Source organism: Anolis sagrei, chromosome 9 (genome assembly GCF_037176765.1).
Source record: "Anolis sagrei isolate rAnoSag1 chromosome 9, rAnoSag1.mat, whole genome shotgun sequence".
NCBI lineage: Eukaryota > Metazoa > Chordata > Lepidosauria > Squamata > Dactyloidae > Anolis > Anolis sagrei.
Window position 1 is genome coordinate 38,080,048 of NC_090029.1, and position 17,605 is coordinate 38,097,652.

General features: G+C 44.0%; 1 protein-coding gene across 1 annotated transcript in view; it reads right to left on the reverse strand.

Annotated features, from left to right (window-relative positions):
- The window catches only part of AGBL1 (AGBL carboxypeptidase 1), a 728,548-nt gene that overhangs the window by 453,734 nt on the left and 257,209 nt on the right, over nt 1-17,605 (reverse strand). The window contains exon 18 of the mRNA XM_067471459.1: nt 6,457-6,637. Within this exon, the coding sequence (XP_067327560.1) occupies nt 6,457-6,637 (181 nt within the window). The remainder of the gene's footprint in view (nt 1-6,456; nt 6,638-17,605) is intronic.

The window sequence follows — 17,605 nt, forward strand, 5'->3', positions numbered from 1 at the left end:
TCTCCCTCTGTTGTTGACTGTTGGTGTGATAATTTATTTATTTTTTCACTGAGAAAACAAACAGCAACCCTAAAACTTGCACCAGACATGCGGAAATAATAACGAAACGATTTCAAATCAATTACGAATCGATTTCAAGACAATTTCGAAACAATTACGAAACGAATTGAAAAAATTTGTTTCGTTTTTTAGTTGCTCCTGAATGGTTCAATATCGCTTCGTTATAAAAAAAAATAACGAATTAATAACGAATTACGAAATTACGAATAACGAATTAATAACGAACGAAATCGCCCAGCCCTAATAGGTAGGTAGGTACCTGCCTTCTAGCCCTTCATCTAAGTTTTGTGTGTGTGTGTGTGTGTGAGAGAGAGAGAGAGAGAGAGAGGAGCAACTTGAGAAACTGCAAGTCACTTCTGGTGTGAGAGAATTGGCTGTCTGCAAAGACGTTGCCCAGGGGACTCCCAGATGTTTTTTTTTTACATTTTACCATCCTTGTGGGAGGCTTCTCTCGTGTCCCTGCGTGTGGAGCTGGAGCTGACAGAGGGAGCTTATCCACACTCTCCCGGAGTCAAACCTCACTCGGACCTGTCGGTCTTCAGTCCTGCCGGCACAAGGGTTTGACCCATTGCACCATTGGAGGCTCCCTGTGAAATAGTGAAGGATATGAACTCCTATCCAAATGCACCCAGAAGTAAACGCCCACAATGACCATTTCCCCCCAGTAATAAAGAATGCCATTTCAGGCTTAAATCATTGTGAGAAGCTGGCCAATTAAGGGAAGCATGTCTGATTTTGAACATGTATATGTCTTTAGTAATGTCACCATTCTTCTAGGCTCCCGCCCTTGGAAGCTTCTTTGGCACTGATGCCATTCTTGTAAGTGATCAGCTTCTCTTGACTCAAGCAATGTGTTTTAAGATAATTTGCCAAATGACAAATTATTTTCTCCCCGCATTAATCGCTCAAGAGAAATTGTTGTCTTCATTAAGCACACACACAATGCCACTCACGCTGAAATGCTGTAATATTTATGTTAATTGGCTAACGGAGTGATTCATTGGTTAAAAGGGAGGCAGCTAATTTACCCAACACACACATTAATCAGCAAATTGCTTGACTAAATACAAACTTGGAGAATTACCATATTGACAAGGGAAGTAATAATAGGAAAAGGAGGGTGGCAGGGACACACTGTGTTCGGGGGCACAAAATGGGCAATGGCAGTGGCCAAGATCCAGCTCGCCAATGGGTTTGCCGCCTCTCCTCTTTGTAGCCACAGCCTGCTCCAAAGCGATTCCTAAGCCTCAAAAGCAGAATCAACAGCACTGGGTAAAACAGTCTATCTCAGCCTTCCTAATGTTGCAACCCCTGAATACAGTTCCTCATGTGTGGTGACCCTCAACCATAACATTATTTTTGTTGCTACTTCATAACTGTCATTTAGCTACTGTTATGAATCATAATTTAGATACTTTGTGTCCTGGGTCCAAGGGGTTTGAAGCTGAGAAGCCTCACCACGTTTCCTCTTTCCTCAATGGCTGTGAATGCCGGAGCAAACCACAACCCCAGTTCAGATGGCCTATGTCTTGAAGACTCAGGATCTTCCTTTGGTGCCAAAAGAACCGGCTTGAAGGTGCTTGGGAATTCCTCAATGTTATCCAGGACAATCTGGACATAAAGCACGAGTCCCAGGGGTAAAAAACCTCAGAACTGGTGCTAAGAGGTAACTTAAATCAGGGTCCTTTAGTGTCAAGTCTCTTACTCACGTCCATCTGGTACGAACTCTGATGGCAGAATGAAGAAGAAAAAGGAAGTTCTCCCCTCTTGCAGGAAGAGGTGGAGCCAAACAGTACTGATTGACAGCTACAAGCAACCAATCCATACAACTATACATAAGCAGGGTAAAAGGGGGCAGGATTAAGCATGATACAACAGTTTAAGTCTTACAACTAACAGTTCTATACATAGGTGGCGACACTCGCGCTGTCACAACTTGATATGCAGGATGTATTCTCATTCACTGGACCAAATTTGGCACAAATACCCAATACATCCAAATTTGAATACTGGTAGGGTTGAGGGGATTGATTTTGTCTTTTTGGAGTTGTAGTTGCTGGGATTTGTAGTTAACCTACAAAGTGCATTCTGAACTCCACCAACAATGGGATTGAAACAAACTTGGCACACAGAACTCTCATGACCAACAGAAAACATTGGAAGGGTTTAGTAGGCATTGACCTTGAGTTTTGGAGTTGTAGTTCACCTACCTCCAGAGAGCACTGTGGACTCAAAAAATGACAGATCTGGACCAAACTTGACACAAATACTCAATATGCCCAAATGTGAACACTGGTGGAATTTGGAGAAAATAGAGCTTGACATTTGGGAGTTATAGCTGCTGGGATTTATAGTTTACTTGCAATCAAAGAGCATTCTGAACTCCACCAACGATAGAATTCCCACACAGAACCCCCATGGTTTGAAAGGACCTGTTGGCATGAGCCTCCTATCATTGGGGTTTGGGGGGGACAGCACGACTGATTTTGTCATTTGGGAGTTGTAGTTGCTGGGATTTATAGCTAACCTATAATCAAAGGGTGTCCTGAAGCCCACCAACAATGGAATGGCACACAGAACTCCCTGGACCAACAGAAAATACTGGAAAGGTTTGATGGACATTGACCTTGAGTTTGGGAATTGTAGTTCACCTACATCCAGAGAGCACTGTAGACTCAAAAAATTATGGATCTGGACCCAACTTGGCACGAATACTCAATATGCCTAAATGTGAACACTGGTGGAGTTTGGGGGAAATAGATCTTGACATTTGGGAGTTGTAGTTGCTGGGATTTATAGTTCACATAACCCCATCAATGAAATAATTGGACCAAACTTCCCACATAGAATCCCCATGACCAACAGAAAATACTGTGTTTTCTGATGGTCTTTGGCAACCCCTCTGACCAGGCCCGTAGCCAGGATTTCGTTTCGGGGGGGGGGGGGGGGTGCTGAAGTTTTTTCAGGGGAGGTTTCGGGGGGGGGGGCTGAGTTTCGGGGGGGGGGGCGCTGAGTCTGAGTGAAAGAGGGTCTAGCCTAGCAAACCCTTTGTATTGTTACCCCAATACCCCCTCCATGCATATGGGATATATTGAGTATGGTGATCAGATCATGATATGAATAAACATAACAGTTTAAGTAATGCACCAGGAAGGCCTTTTTGCGAACCACCCTGAGAATTTCGAGGGGGGCTGAAGCCCCCCCGACCCCCCCCCCCCCCCCCGGCTACATGCCTGCATCTGACACTCCCTCATGACCCCCCCCCCCCCGGGAGTCCCAACCCCCAGGTTAAGAAACGCTGGGATAGAAGTATACCACTGGTTTGTGTTCAGTTGTATGAATATGTCAAAGTATATAGCAACGTTGGACTTCAGGTCAACAGAATAAAAGGAGACATATAAAACACAACACTTTGATTTTAGATCGGGGCTCTACAAAGGGAAGCAGGCTTGGTAGAAACATCCCAGTGGTTCTCTGCCTGGAAACTAAAATAATAACCCCCAGTCCCCACACACCTTGCTTATAGCTCTTCAGGTATTTCTAATCTTGCATTTTGCCTTATACCTTTTGATCAGAAGTGGTCCAACCCCAGATATAAGAACCTAGGAAGTTCATCACCAGCAGTAGCATTTTTTGAAAAGTTCAGAAGTACGTTCAGCTCATCCTAATTTTTTGCTATTTGTTCCGTCAATGAGGCAAGATGGATGGATTAATTTGTGAGCAATGTCTGCTTTGTGGCAATCTATTTCTTAATTAGTTCTGTCCAACTGAAGGAAAGAAGCTTTGTTCTCAAGGGAGACATTCCCTAATCCAGATTTCATGGCAAGCATCCCTCTCTGGCTCACCAGCTCTCCCAAAGTGGAGATGCACAGGGACAGGGCATCCAATGTTCTGGTAGAACTGGATAAGGCCCAAGAAACATGTTCTTGAAATAACCACCGAACCAAATGGATGGAAGAAAAAACATTTACAAGTGGAGATTTCATTGTACGTGTTGTGCTCAAGCAGGATTCAGTCAGGTCCAATGCAGAAGACACAATAACATTGCACACAGGCAAGAGGAAAAGGAACGGGGGGGGGGGGGGAATCATAAACTTGCAGTGTTGCAAACAAAATAAACAGTGCAACAAACTTCCATAGTCCTTGTAAGCAATACGGAGTAAGGCTTCTTCAGCTTCCTCCAAATGAGAGAGTAGTACAAATGGTTGAGCCAAATGCCTGAGCCAAGGCTCCTCAGAGCAAAAGCCGAACTGTACTCTAAAATCCATACAGTTAAACCCCACCGAGTGTGGTCCAAACTTACTAGCTGACCTACATTAGCAGCTGCACATAATAATCAACAGTATAAGGTTCTCCATAAGGCTATGGAACTCTCTCCCAAATGAAGTCAGGTCTGCCCCCTCCCTCCTGACCTTCAGGAAGCTTTCTGATTGGCTGCCACTTTCACAGACCACTGTGACATGCACGGCTAAAGGACCTGGACCAAATTTGGTACACATAACCCTCATGACCCATTTTACGTCCTGGTGTGCTTTGGGGGAGGTGGACCATGAATTATGGGATGTGCAGAGTGGTGGCTGAGACTGGTAAAAATGAAAAGTTATCCAACCACAATATGCAGACTGAGTTGGACGATGTCTTAACTTGGCAAATTGTTTTATATGTATTTTAACTTATATGTATTTTAACCAATAGTTTTATGTATGTTGCTTAAAATGTTATTTATGGTTTAGTATAGAAATTTTTGCTGTTAGCCATTTTGAGTCCCTCCACGGGGTAGAGAAGAACGGGATTTAAAAGCTCTAAATAAATAATAATATAAATATTCTTTAACACACACACGTACTTGATCCTGTTATGACTTACATAACAGTGCGTACTCGCAACTGTCCTGATTTGGAAGGAAGATTCTCTTGGGCTGCGTTGGAAATTGCTACCTAATGGGTTTTTCCCCTTCCACGCAACCCGTTGCACTTTGCAAACATTCTAGCTCAGGCATGGGCAAACTTGGGCTCTCCCTCCAGGTGTTTTGGACTTCAACTCCCACAATTCCTAACAGCCTCAGACCCTTTCCTTTTCCCTCTCAGCCGCTTAAGCTTTCTTAAACGCGCTCCCCAAAGACATTAGGCATGGCCCAACTCTGGCAGTCTTTAAGAGGAGCCTGAAAAGGTGGTTGTTCCGGTGTGCCTTCCCAGAATAAGGAAACCCAAGCAACATGTCCCTAATCGCACTTTACTAATGATCTAGGATTGTCTGCTCGCTCCATCTCTCTCCAAATGCCTATCCTAGTTAGATGTCACCTGGTCATGCCCAGCATTTTAAAAATAATAATTATTACATTTGGCCCTGCCATAGGTTTTTAATGCATCGTGGTGTTATTGTTACTGTTTATTGCTTTGTTTATGAGTTTATTTACTGTCTGTATTACTTTTGTTGCTGTTTTTACTGATGTGTTTGGGCTCAGCCTCTTGTAAGCCGCACCAAGTCCTTCGGGAGATGGCAGCGGGGTATAAATAAAGGTTTATTATTTGTTCTGGTACGGCTGTACCAGGAGCTCCAACTTTATTTGCTTTGTATTAAATGTTTGTTTGCAGTCCTAAGTTTCAGGGTTCTGCAGATAGGTGGCTTCCTTCGGTTGCAGTCATAGGGCAAGTCACCTGTCCATCATCGTTAAGTTTTGGTTCCATCCCTTGCTCAGGGCAATTGGGAAGAAAAGGGAGCCATTTTTTAGTTAGTCTCAGCAAGGAAAGCTAATGTACAGGATGTGTGCAAGCTTCCCCTGTACAAAAGCTTCAACCCTTAAGACCTTCCGGGGGAGAACAGTCTTAAGAGTCTCCAAAGATTTCCAGGGAAACAGCCCTAAAGACCAAAGAACTCCAGCTGGAGAACATCTAAGCCTTTACTGGTAGGTCCACTCAGTGTTTCGAGGCACAGTTCGACCCGGTAGCGGAGCCCACATCAGTAAGGGTTAGATTACAGTCAGCCTGGGAGAAGTTAAAAAGGGGACTTTCCTTTAAAGTAAAGAAGACGTTATTGAAGACAGTTGCCTGTCCCTTGTGGACGTGATTAGGAAGCCACCAGTTGCATAAAAGCCTGGAATCATTTGCTTAACTTTCTGAAGACAAGAGAAGTTTCTGTTTGATTGTTCATTAATAAAGGACTTTGTTATATTTCACAAGCCATCTAAAGACTGTGGTGGAAAATTCCTAAGAGCTTCTCCTTGGGCCCCCGGCTTCCCGCTGGGCAAAGGTTGCATGTCCTTTCTAAAGGAAATTCTTTACAGGCCCAGCGTGCAACAGAACATTATTATTATTATTATTATTATTATTATTATTATTATTAAATCCAGCTTTCTTAAATCCCTTCCGTCACCTGTGAAATGCCCACATAACTCACTTGCCGTTGACGACTCCATCCGGGTTCAGCATGGGGATGATCTTGAAGATGAAGCAGTGCCTCAGCAGGTCTGCCGTGGGATCTCGACTGAGGAGAAACTCCAGGGTCCCCTTCATTACCCAACTGGCATTGCTCTCGCCGGGGTGAACCCGTGCCACGAGCATCACATAAGGACGTTCACCTAACAAGAGAGACAACGTGTTTAGATATTTACTCCTGTTCTTCTTCCTCCCAGAGCTTCTTCCCCCAGCTTGTTTCAAACAGGCTACTCCTTCCAAAATGCTACTGAGTTTACAGTAGGTTTTCCCTACTACCACTGGCATCATTTTTTCTGTTGTCAACGTATGACTAACAGCTGGACACTCAGAGCTGTTAGACTCATAACACTGCCAGACATAACAAAGCCTCTCAAGTGCTTGTCGTGATCCCTGTTTTGATACCTGGTACAGGTGGATGTCACCAGATCATCAAGGTCTTTCGATACACTTTAGCTTTGCCTCACATTCCTGGCTATTTTCCTTGTTCTCTCTGACAATGGTTGTTCTTGTCTGTCGTTGACGAGGCATCTATCCTCCATCAGGAAGGACAAGGAGGGAGTGGGGTCTACTCTGCTTCTTACACAGGACTAAAAACTGGAGATGGCTTGTTACAGACCCATCGGATTTGCCTGAGGCTGTTGCAATCCAGAGCAGGGAACGAGGCCCTAAGATGACTATCCACCACACTTGGCTGTGAAAAACAATCCTTTTTTATTGAAGAAAAATGGTTACAAAATAAAGGAAAAATGCAAGTCAAAAGCCACAGCAAAATCAGCAAACATGAATTTAAATGGACAAAGCAAAACCAAAAGCCTCACTGGGAAATACTGGAACCTGTTAGCAATCCACTAACCGTACTTGATATCCTAGAAATCTTCCCAAACTATGGCCAGGGAACCGGGAGAACTGCCAAGGTCTTCATCAATTCTGAAACGATGCCTGAACTGAGACAGTCAGCCCGGCGTATTGCAATTAAAACTCAAGAATGGGTTCCGTGAACCGCCCTTCTGTTTTGAAGCCAATGTTTTTAATTCTTGAATTCGGGAGGATCGACGCAAACTGAGTGATTTACTTCTGTCTTCCCAAATTTGGCCCCTTCTGTTGTCATTACAGTTAACAGGTGCAGAAGGGAGGGAAAGGTCAAGGTCTCCCTCTGAAACATTCTCAGGAACACTGGTACTTTCATTTTCCAAATCTACAGAAGTTCCTTCCTCACTAATTTCAGGAACATTGGCATTTTCCAAACCTACAGCAGATTCTTCCTCACTAATTTCAGGAACATTGGCATTTTCCAAACCTACAGCAGTTTCTTCCTCACTAATTTCAGGAGCATTGGCATCAAGAGGTACATTTCCACTTGCATCAGTAAATATACCTTCATTAGCATCAGGAGGAACAAACAGAGAATCAGGTTCAAGTTCAAACTCAGGCTGAACCCCAACAGAGGCCTGGAAATATACACAACGAGTGGAAAGTATAGATATAGACTATACTATGTAAAGCATAAGCTAAAATTCAGAAAGCTATGTGTATCAGAATGTGTGTTTGTGTAACTGAAAACAAAGAGGTAGATTAGTTCCAGGCACAATGGTTGGAAATAGTAACTTTCTTCAAGCCTCCCCTAGTACTTTGTTGGTAAATAATTCAGATTGCTTACCGTATTGTATATTTGTGTATTGGTATGCAGTTTTCCTTAACTCTATGTTGTGGGAGGGGCTGCAGACCACGTGACCGGATCTGAGACTATTCAGCTCAGACTCCATTTTTTTTTAGAAACAGTAGGAACAGTATGCGTTTAGAAAGTAGTAAAAACAGCATGCTTTTAGAAGTATGTAGAATGGGAACGCTTTAGAGACTCTGGCCCCTTCCCACATTTTCTGCTTTGAACTGGAATATATGGCAGTGTGGACTCAGATAACTCAGTTCAAAGCAGATATTGCGGGATTTTCTGCTTCGATATTCTGGGTTATATGGCTGTGCGGAAGGGCTTCTATCAGACTCTCAGGCCAGAGAGATGCTTTAGACTTTGGACTGCTGATTGTAAGAATGATGCCCTGTGTTATCTACACAGAGAAACTACTTCAAATCCTATCTGTAACTGGATTGATATGCAATGTACCTGTATGCTGAATACATGAAGTCTGTGAGTAAAACAACTGTGTTATTTTAACAAAGACTACTTTATTTTTGCTCTTTCGAGAGCATGATTTAAACCAAGATGTTTTAAAGGAGAGTAGGTGTTTTGGGGCAATGGAAATAACACTCCTGAAACTCTGCTGTCTGTCTGTCTGTCTGTGAGCTTGTTGATCGAAAGGTCGCAGGTTCGATTCCGGGGAGCGGCGTGAGCTTCCGCTGTCAGCCCTAGCTTCTGCCAACCTAGCAGTTCGAAAACATGCAAATGTGAGTAGATCAATAGGTACCGCTCCGGCGGGAAGGTAACGGCGCTCCATGCAGTCATGCTGGCCACATGACCTTGGAGGTGTCTACGGACAACGCCGGCTCTTCGGCTTAGAAATGGAGATGAGCACCACACCCCAGAGTCAGACATGACTGGACTTAATGCCAGGGGACTACCTTTACCTATGTATTCACACACACACACACAAACACACAATATGTGTGTGTGTGTGTGCATTTGCCTATCTTTGTCCCTAACAGTTCAAAGAGATATCTAGGTACATCAGTCTAACAGCTGAGAAATCTAATTGCCTTGTATGAGTACTACTGGGTATTTACTAGGCATGGTTAGGTTCAGTCGGAATCTTCGTAATTTGGTATAAATTTGGAAAAAAAATGCTTTTTGAAGCAATTTCGAAGTTTTTAAGGAAACCGGAAGTCCCTTTTCCTTTCTGAAGCTTTTTCCGCCATTTCTGTTACAAAGCAGTAAGTGATTCGAAAATGATTCAGCTTTCCCCCACTTCTGGTCCCTACCTCAGCTCAAGCCAGAGAAGCCATTTTAAACCAAAGTGGATGAATTTCCTCCCTTTCCTCTCCCCCCACTTTGGTCTCAAGTCTGCGAAGCCATTTAAACCAGAGTGGATGAATTTCCTCCCTTCCCTCTACCCTCTCCCCCTCCACTTCTGTCTCAAGCCAGAGAAGCCATTTTAAACCAGAGTGGATGAATTTCCTCCCTGTGCTCCCCCCCCCCCCCCGCTTTTGGAGTAAAACAATTACTTTCAAAGTAAAGACCACTCAATGAAACAGGAAATATCACTTTCAACCCATTAAGGAAGGATTCGGAAGTCTCGGAAGTTTCCAAATGTTTTGAACATTTTTTTCTGTGAAAATCGGAATTGACTTTAGAATCGAACCACCGGTGCCCCCGACATCTGAAAGGAGTTTTGAACTCTTTCTTTATTGATTGATCAAACAAGCCTAGTATTTACCACTAAAGGAACGGTTGTCTCAAGCGAGATTTTAATTCTTCTCAGGAAGATCCTACTTTACAACAGGCTATGATCTCTAACAAGGTCGTACTATTGTTAATGTTTACTGCTTGTTTTTTGTTTGTTTATGAGTTTCATTTTATTGTTTTGTGTTACTGTTGTTGTTTTTTTTGCTTATGTGTTGTTGGGCTCGGCCTCATGTAAGCCGCACCGAGTCCCTTGGCGAGATGGCAGCGGGGTACAAATCAAGTTTTATTATTATTTATTATGCCTTTCCAAACGATTCCTGGTTTTCCCAAATGGTTACGAATATCCATTTTCCAAAAGGTTATGGAGATTTCCATTTCCCAAAAGAGACGAAACACTGATACATGAACAAATATGATTGCTAATAACTCCCAAGTAGATGGTCTGGCTCATGCAATGGGGATGTGAGGCAGCCACAGATTCCATATCTGAGATATCTGTTGTGGTGTAAGCGAAGCATATGTTTTGATTGGACAGCTGATCGGCAGGATGGAGATCAGAAAGAGAACAAAAGAAGCTAAGAGACTGCTGCAGAGTAATAATAATAATAATAATAATAATAATAATAATAATAATAAACCTTTATTTATACCCCGCTACCATCTCCTGAAGGACTCGGTGTGGCTTACAAGAGGCCGAGCCCAAATACATCAGTAAAACACAACAACAACAACACAATTTTTAAAAACTCATAAACAAAGCAAAAAATATTAACAATAATACCACGGAGCATTAAAACCTGTGGCAGGGTCAAATGTAATACTTAAAATCTTTAAAAGTGCTGGGCATGATCAGGTGAAATAGGATAGATAATTTAGAGATAGGTGGGGCGTGCAGACAATTCTGGATCTCTCGTAAAGTGCATTTGGGTCGTATTGCTTGGAGTTTCCTTATTCTGGGAAGGCACACTGGAACAGCCACGTTTTCAAGCTCCTTCTAAAGACTGCCAACACTGGGGCATGCCTGATGTCCTTGGGGAATGAATTCCAGTTTCGAGGGGCCACCACCGAGAAGACCCGGTCCCTCATCCCCACCAATCACGCTTGCAACGCAGGTGGGATCGTGAGGAGGGCCTCTCCAGATGATTCAAGAGATCGTGTGGCTTCGTACACAGAGATGCGGTCACACAGGTAGGCAGGCCCCCAAACTGTTTAGGGCTTTGTAGGTAAGCACCTGCACCTTGAATTGGGACCGGAAAATGAACAGCAGCCAGTGGAGCTCCTTAAACAGGAGGGCTGACCGCTACCTGTAAGGAGCATCAGTTAACAACCTGGCTGCCGCCCACTGGACCAGTTGGAATTTCTGGGCTGTTTTCAAGGGCAGCCCCACGTAAAGTGCATTACAGTAGTCCAATCTAGAGGTGACTAAGGCATGGACCACCCCAGCCAGATCCGCCTTCACAAGGTACGGTCGCAGTTGGCACATGAGTCTTAATTGTGCAAAGACCCTCCTGGCCACCGCCGACGCCTGAGCCTCAAGTGTGAGCGATGAATCCAAGAGGACACCGAAACTGCGGACCTGTGTTGTCAGGGAGAGCGTCCATCACAGGTTGCCACCCTATACCCCGATCTGGTTTACGGTCGACCAGGAGGGCCTCTGTCTTGTCGGGATTGATCTTCAGCTTGTTCCTTCTCATCCAGACAGCCACAGCGGCCAGGCACTCGTCCAGCACTCGAGGGGCTTCCTTGGAGTTAGGTGGAAATGAGTGGTAGAGTTGTGTGTCATCTGCGTAGAGGTGGCACCCAACTCCAAAACTCTGGATGACCTCTCCCAGCGGTTTCATATAGATGTTAAAAAGCATGGGAGATGGAATGGAACCTTGTGGGACCCCACAGGTCAAGGGCCAGGGGTCCAAGCAGGCATCTCCCAGCTTCACCATCTGGGAACGACCCTCCAGGAAGGACTGGAGCCACGACAGAACCGTGCCCCCGAGACCCATCCCGGAGAGCCGTCCCAGAAGTAGCCTCCAAGCCATGGTGTTCCTGATAAATTACACTGTTCTACAAATTTTCAGTTTTTCTCAGTTACAGAAACGAAATGTGCCATTTCTGAATAAATTTAACATGCTGAATTCAAATATAATAATTAAATGTGTTAATTGCCTCTGGTTTTTATGCAACAGCTATTTCAATTTTCTCCACAATAGGTAATTCGTTAACATTATGATAATGCGCCTAACCTTACTGCATGTATATAAACCGTGAATATTTACTAAATTTTAGTGAAATTATATTGCCAATAGTTTATACATGAGAAATATTTATTTAATTAGTCTATTGTTTATGTTTGTGCAGCAAGAAACTCTATGAGTTGGCCTAATGCAGTTGAAAAGTCTGAAAGCTTCAATGTCGCTTTAATCGTGACTTTAGTTTCTATCCTGTTTGCTTCTCTTGACTTTTCTTTCGTATTCAAGGAAAGGATTCCCTCTTGCAATGCTCCAGCAGCATTGACGGAGTCCATTGGCCTTGATCTCTTTTTTCCATAGGGCTTTATTTACACGCGTCAAAAGAACAATGTAAAAGGATAAAACCACCCCAACTGGGCTCTCCAGGTCAAGGGAGACTCCACCTCAGACATCAGAAGAGCTGCAAGACCAAGAACAAGCCACAAGAGTAAAGATGAAGACCCACCCAGAGGAAAAGTGTTCCTGCCATACATCAAGGGAACCACTGGCCGCAGAGGGAAGCTGATGAGGAAACACAACATACAAACAATCTCCAAACCCACCAAGAAAATCCAACCCATGCTCCGTTCAGCAAAGGACAAGAGGGATCCTCTCACCTCTGCAGGAGTCTACCATTGTATCCCATGCAGCTGTGGACAAGAAGTCTACATAGGGACCACCAAACGCAGCAGCATTGCCCAGACACGCATCAAGGAACATGAAAGGCACTGCAGACTACTTCAACCAGAGAAGTCAGCCATAGCAGAGCACCTGAGGAACCAGCCTGGACACAGCATATTATTTGAGAACACAGAAATGCTGGACCACACCAACAACCACCATGTCAGGCCACACAGAGAAGCCATTGAAATCCACAAGAAGCATGTGGACAATTTCAACAGAAAGGAAGAGACCATGAAAATGAACAAAATCTGGCTACCAGTATTAAAAAAACTCTAAAATTACAACAGCAAAACAACAAAGAGGAAACAACCAGGCACAGATTAACACCTCCCAGCTAGAGATTTTCCCAGGCTCAGGCAAGCCTTCAAATGCTAATGAAGGTGATCAGCTGAAACATTCACACCTAGCTGCAGCAGGGAAGAGCTCCTTGCCCCACCCCAGCCATTCCACAGATATATAAACCCATTGTCCTAATTCCAACAGACCTCACTACCTCTGAGGATGCTTACCATAGATGCAGGCGAAATGTCAGGAGAGAATGCCTCTAGAACATGGCTCTATAGCCCGAAAAAACCCACAAGAACCTAGTGATTCCAGCCATGAAAGCCTTCGACAATACAATGTAAAAGGATGTTTAACGAGACTGTCTCCGTCTTCAACTGACTGACCCTCACCGTTCAAAAGTCTGGCCTTATATAGGGCTTCCTGGCTTTTGCACACGGCACTCATACTGCGTCATCAAACTTTCTAGAGTATTCTAGAATCTTCCATAGTGTAAGTCGCAACATGCATTTTTTTCAACCATACGTGATCATGTGATGTATTATAAAAACTAGAGCCAATATACATTTTTAAATGTCATTTTCGTTTTCAGCACCCCCAAATCATAAAAGAACAACTATTTTCAGGCCCAAAACTTTTTCTCCATTGAACAGTGTAATCAACTGTCCACATAAACTGATAAATATTACTGGTAAGCTAAACATGTGCTAAAATAAAATAGACATTCCACTGTGATGACTGCAGAATGTTCCAAAGATATAATCTATAGGCCTGGGCGGTTTCGTTTCGTTAATTCGTAATTCGTTAATAATTCGTTAATTTTTCCAATTACAAAACAATAACGAACCATTCTGGAGCAATCATTAAAAAAAACGAATTTTTAAACACGTTTTGTAAATGCTTCGTATTTCGATATTGTATTCGTTTCGTTATTGTTCTGAGGTCGTTTCGTTATTATTTCCGCATGTCTGGGGCAGGTTTTATGGTTGTTTCTTGTTTAATTAGTGAAAAAAAATTATAATATCACACCAACAGTCAAGAACAGAGGGAGAGGGAAGCTTCAGAAGGTTTTGGAGGTTTTTTAGCGTATTTCGCGGTCACGTCCGCCATTAACGAATCGATTCGTTATTGTTTCGGAAATCGATTCCTTAATTTTTTACCATTTACGAAATTTCGTAAATATCGAACCTTTTAAAAGGAAAATTTTGTAATTATTTTAAATATCGAAACAAAAAAAAACCCAAATACAAATCGATTTTAGAAACAAATTTTTGCGTTGTTACCCAGGCCTAATAATCTAGAAGAGGTCTCTCTTAGCACGGCCCCTTGGACTGGCTGTCAGCACAGAGGTCACGCAGGGGAAGCAACACTTCGGCAGACATGGCCCTGCACTAAGATATATTAGCACGCAAGGCAGTCCTTATTTATGGTATCGTTTTGAACACGGCCACTCAAAATAGCACGTATGATTCAGACTTTCCTTGCAAAGAGAATGAGCAGGCACTTCTGAGTCCCCTTCAAAGTTTGCCAGTGAAAATGGAAGGAGAATGAGATATCCCTTTTTTCTGAAAATGATGAGCGCTGACAGGCCTGATCCAGAGCTGGCAACCCATCTGACAATTATATGATTTGGTGTGACATTCAATGAGAGATCGCTTTCCTTCCACACGCACAAAAACAGCAGTTGATGGCACCACGCTGATTCAGAGACTCTTTCCTCATGCTCAACCTGATCGCTTCTGAAAGATGGAAAGCTACAGGCAGCTGCTTTGTGGGATTTTTGAGTCAGAAGAGGCCTCCAGGGAAGGACAGAGAGAGAAGTGCGCTTCTCCCTTTTCGGAAGCGGCCGCGGGAGGAGCTCGGTCTCACAGATTCACCCTCAACGCTTTGGCTTCCTCGACCATGGCCTGCTATTCCAGGAGGATGGCCTACTGGCAAGGGATGGGGTGCATCTCACACAAGTAGGAAAACACTTTTTTGCTCACAGACTCGCAAACCTCATTAGACGCACTTTAAACTAGGTCCACCGGGGGAGGGGGACAACAGCCTTGCGAACACTACTTTACCCATAATGTCTGGGAATCGCCAGAAGGCTAAACGGAGGGCTGCACAAACACAACAAGGACCACGTACCAAAAACACAATAATACCAATTAAACAGCTCAAGGGAAGATCCCAGGGGCTCACATGTCTTTACACTAATGCACAGAGCATGGGAAATAAACAAGACGAACTCCAACTTCTAGCACAACACCACAAATATGATATCATAGCCATCACTGAAACCTGGTGGGATGACTCCTATCGCTGGAATGTAGATATCGAGGGGTATAACCTCTTTCACAGAAACCGAACAAAGGGGAGAGGAGGCGGAGTAGCCTTATATGTCCAAAACTCTTATGCTGCACAAGAAATTCAAGACAGCAATCTGGGAAACCAGCTTGAAATCATCTGGATAAGAATCAAGGGAACTGGGACTCAAAAAGATGTCGTTGTAGGCGTCTACTACAGACCCCCAAGCCAGGAGGAAGATCTTGATGAAGTCTTCTGCCAACAGTTGACCAAACAGGCACAGAAAAGAGATGTAGTAGTCATGGGCGATTTCAACTATCCCGATATTTGCTGGAAAACAAACTCGGCCAAGAGTACAAGGTCCAACAAATTCCTCGCTTGCCTTGCAGACAATTTCATGGTCCAGAAGGTAGAAGAGGCAACAAGGGGATTGGCTACTCTTGATCTCATCCTAACAAATGCGGAGGACCTGATCGATGCGGTCGAAGTGGTAGGATCCTTAGGGGCAAGTGACCATGTGCTCCTGCAATTTGAGGTACAAAGGAAGGCCGAAACTAAGACAAGTCAAACCCGCATTTTGGACTTTAGGAGAGCTGATTTCCAAAAAATGAAGGAAACGCTGAGCAGCATTCCGTGGACACAGATACTAAAAGACAAGGGAGCTACGGATGGATGGGAATTTCTCAAGAGTGAAATACTCAAGGCGCAATTGCAAACCGTGCCAACAAAGAGAAAAAATAGGACAAGTGCAAAGAAGCCAGAATGGATGTCCAAAGAACTTCTAACTGTGCTAAGACACAAAAGAGACATGCACAAGAAGTGGAAAAAGGGAGAAATCACCAAAGAAGAATTCAAACAAATAGCCAACACCTGTAGGGAAAAGGTCCGCAAGGCTAAAGCAAAAAACGAGCTCAGACTTGCCAGGGACATTAAAAACAATAAAAAGGGCTTCTATTCTTATGTCAGTAGAAAAAGGAAAAACAAGGAGGCGATAGGACCTCTTCGAGGAGAAGATGGGGCAATGCTGACAGGGGATAGGGAAAAGGCAGAACTACTTAATGCCTTCTTTGCCTCGGTCTTCTCACAAAAAGAGAGTCTTCAACCTCAGCAAGATGGAGTGGATGAGGGATTGGAGGACATCCAACCCCAAATTGGGAAAGAAGTCGTCCAGGAATACCTGGCCGCTCTTAATGAGTTCAAGTCCCCAGGGCCAGATCAACTACACCCAAGAGTACTGAAGGAACTAGCGGAAGTCATTTCGGAACCATTGGCAACCATCTTTGAGAGTTCTTGGAGAACGGGAGAAGTTCCAGCAGATTGGAGGAGGGCCAATGTGGTCCCAATCTTCAAGAAGGGAAACAAGGACGACCCAAACAACTACCGTCCGGTCAGCCTCACGTCGATACCGGGCAAGATTCTGGAAAAGATTGTTAAGGAAGTGGTCTGCAAACACTTAGAAACAAATGCAGTCATCGCTAATAGTCAACATGGATTTATCAAAAACAAGTCATGCCAGACTCATCTGATCTCTTTCTTCGATAGAGCTACAAGCTGGGTAGATGCGGGGAATGCCGTGGATGTAGCGTACCTGGATTTCAGTAAGGCCTTCGACAAGGTCCCCCATGACCTTCTGGCAAGGAAACTAGTCCAATGTGGGCTAGGCAAAACTACGGTGAGGTGGATCTGTAATTGGTTAAGTGGACGAACACAGAGAGTGCTCACTAATGCTTCCTCTTCATCTTGGAAAGAAGTGACGAGCGGAGTGCTGCAGGGCTCCGTCCTGGGCCCGGTCCTGTTCAACATCTTTATTAATGACTTAGATGAAGGGCTAGAAGGCAGGATCATCAAGTTTGCAGGCGACACCAAATTGGGAGGGATAGCCAATAGTCCAGAGGACAGGAGCAGAATTCAAAACGATCTTGACAGATTAGAGAGATGGGCCAAAACTAACAAAATGAAGTTCAACAGGGACAAATGCAAGATACTCCACTTTGGCAGGAAAAACGAAATGCAAAGATACAGAATGGGGGACGCCTGGCTCGAGAGCAGTACGTGTGAAAAAGATCTTGGAGTCCTCGTGGACAACAAGTTAAACATGAGCCAACAATGTGATGTGGCGGCAAAAAAAGCCAATGGGATTTTGGCCTGCATCAATAGAAGCATAGTGTCTAGATCTAAGGAAGTAATGCTACCCCTCTATTCTGCTTTGGTTAGACCACATCTGGAATATTGTGTCCAATTCTGGGCACCACAATTCAAGAGAGATATTGACAAGC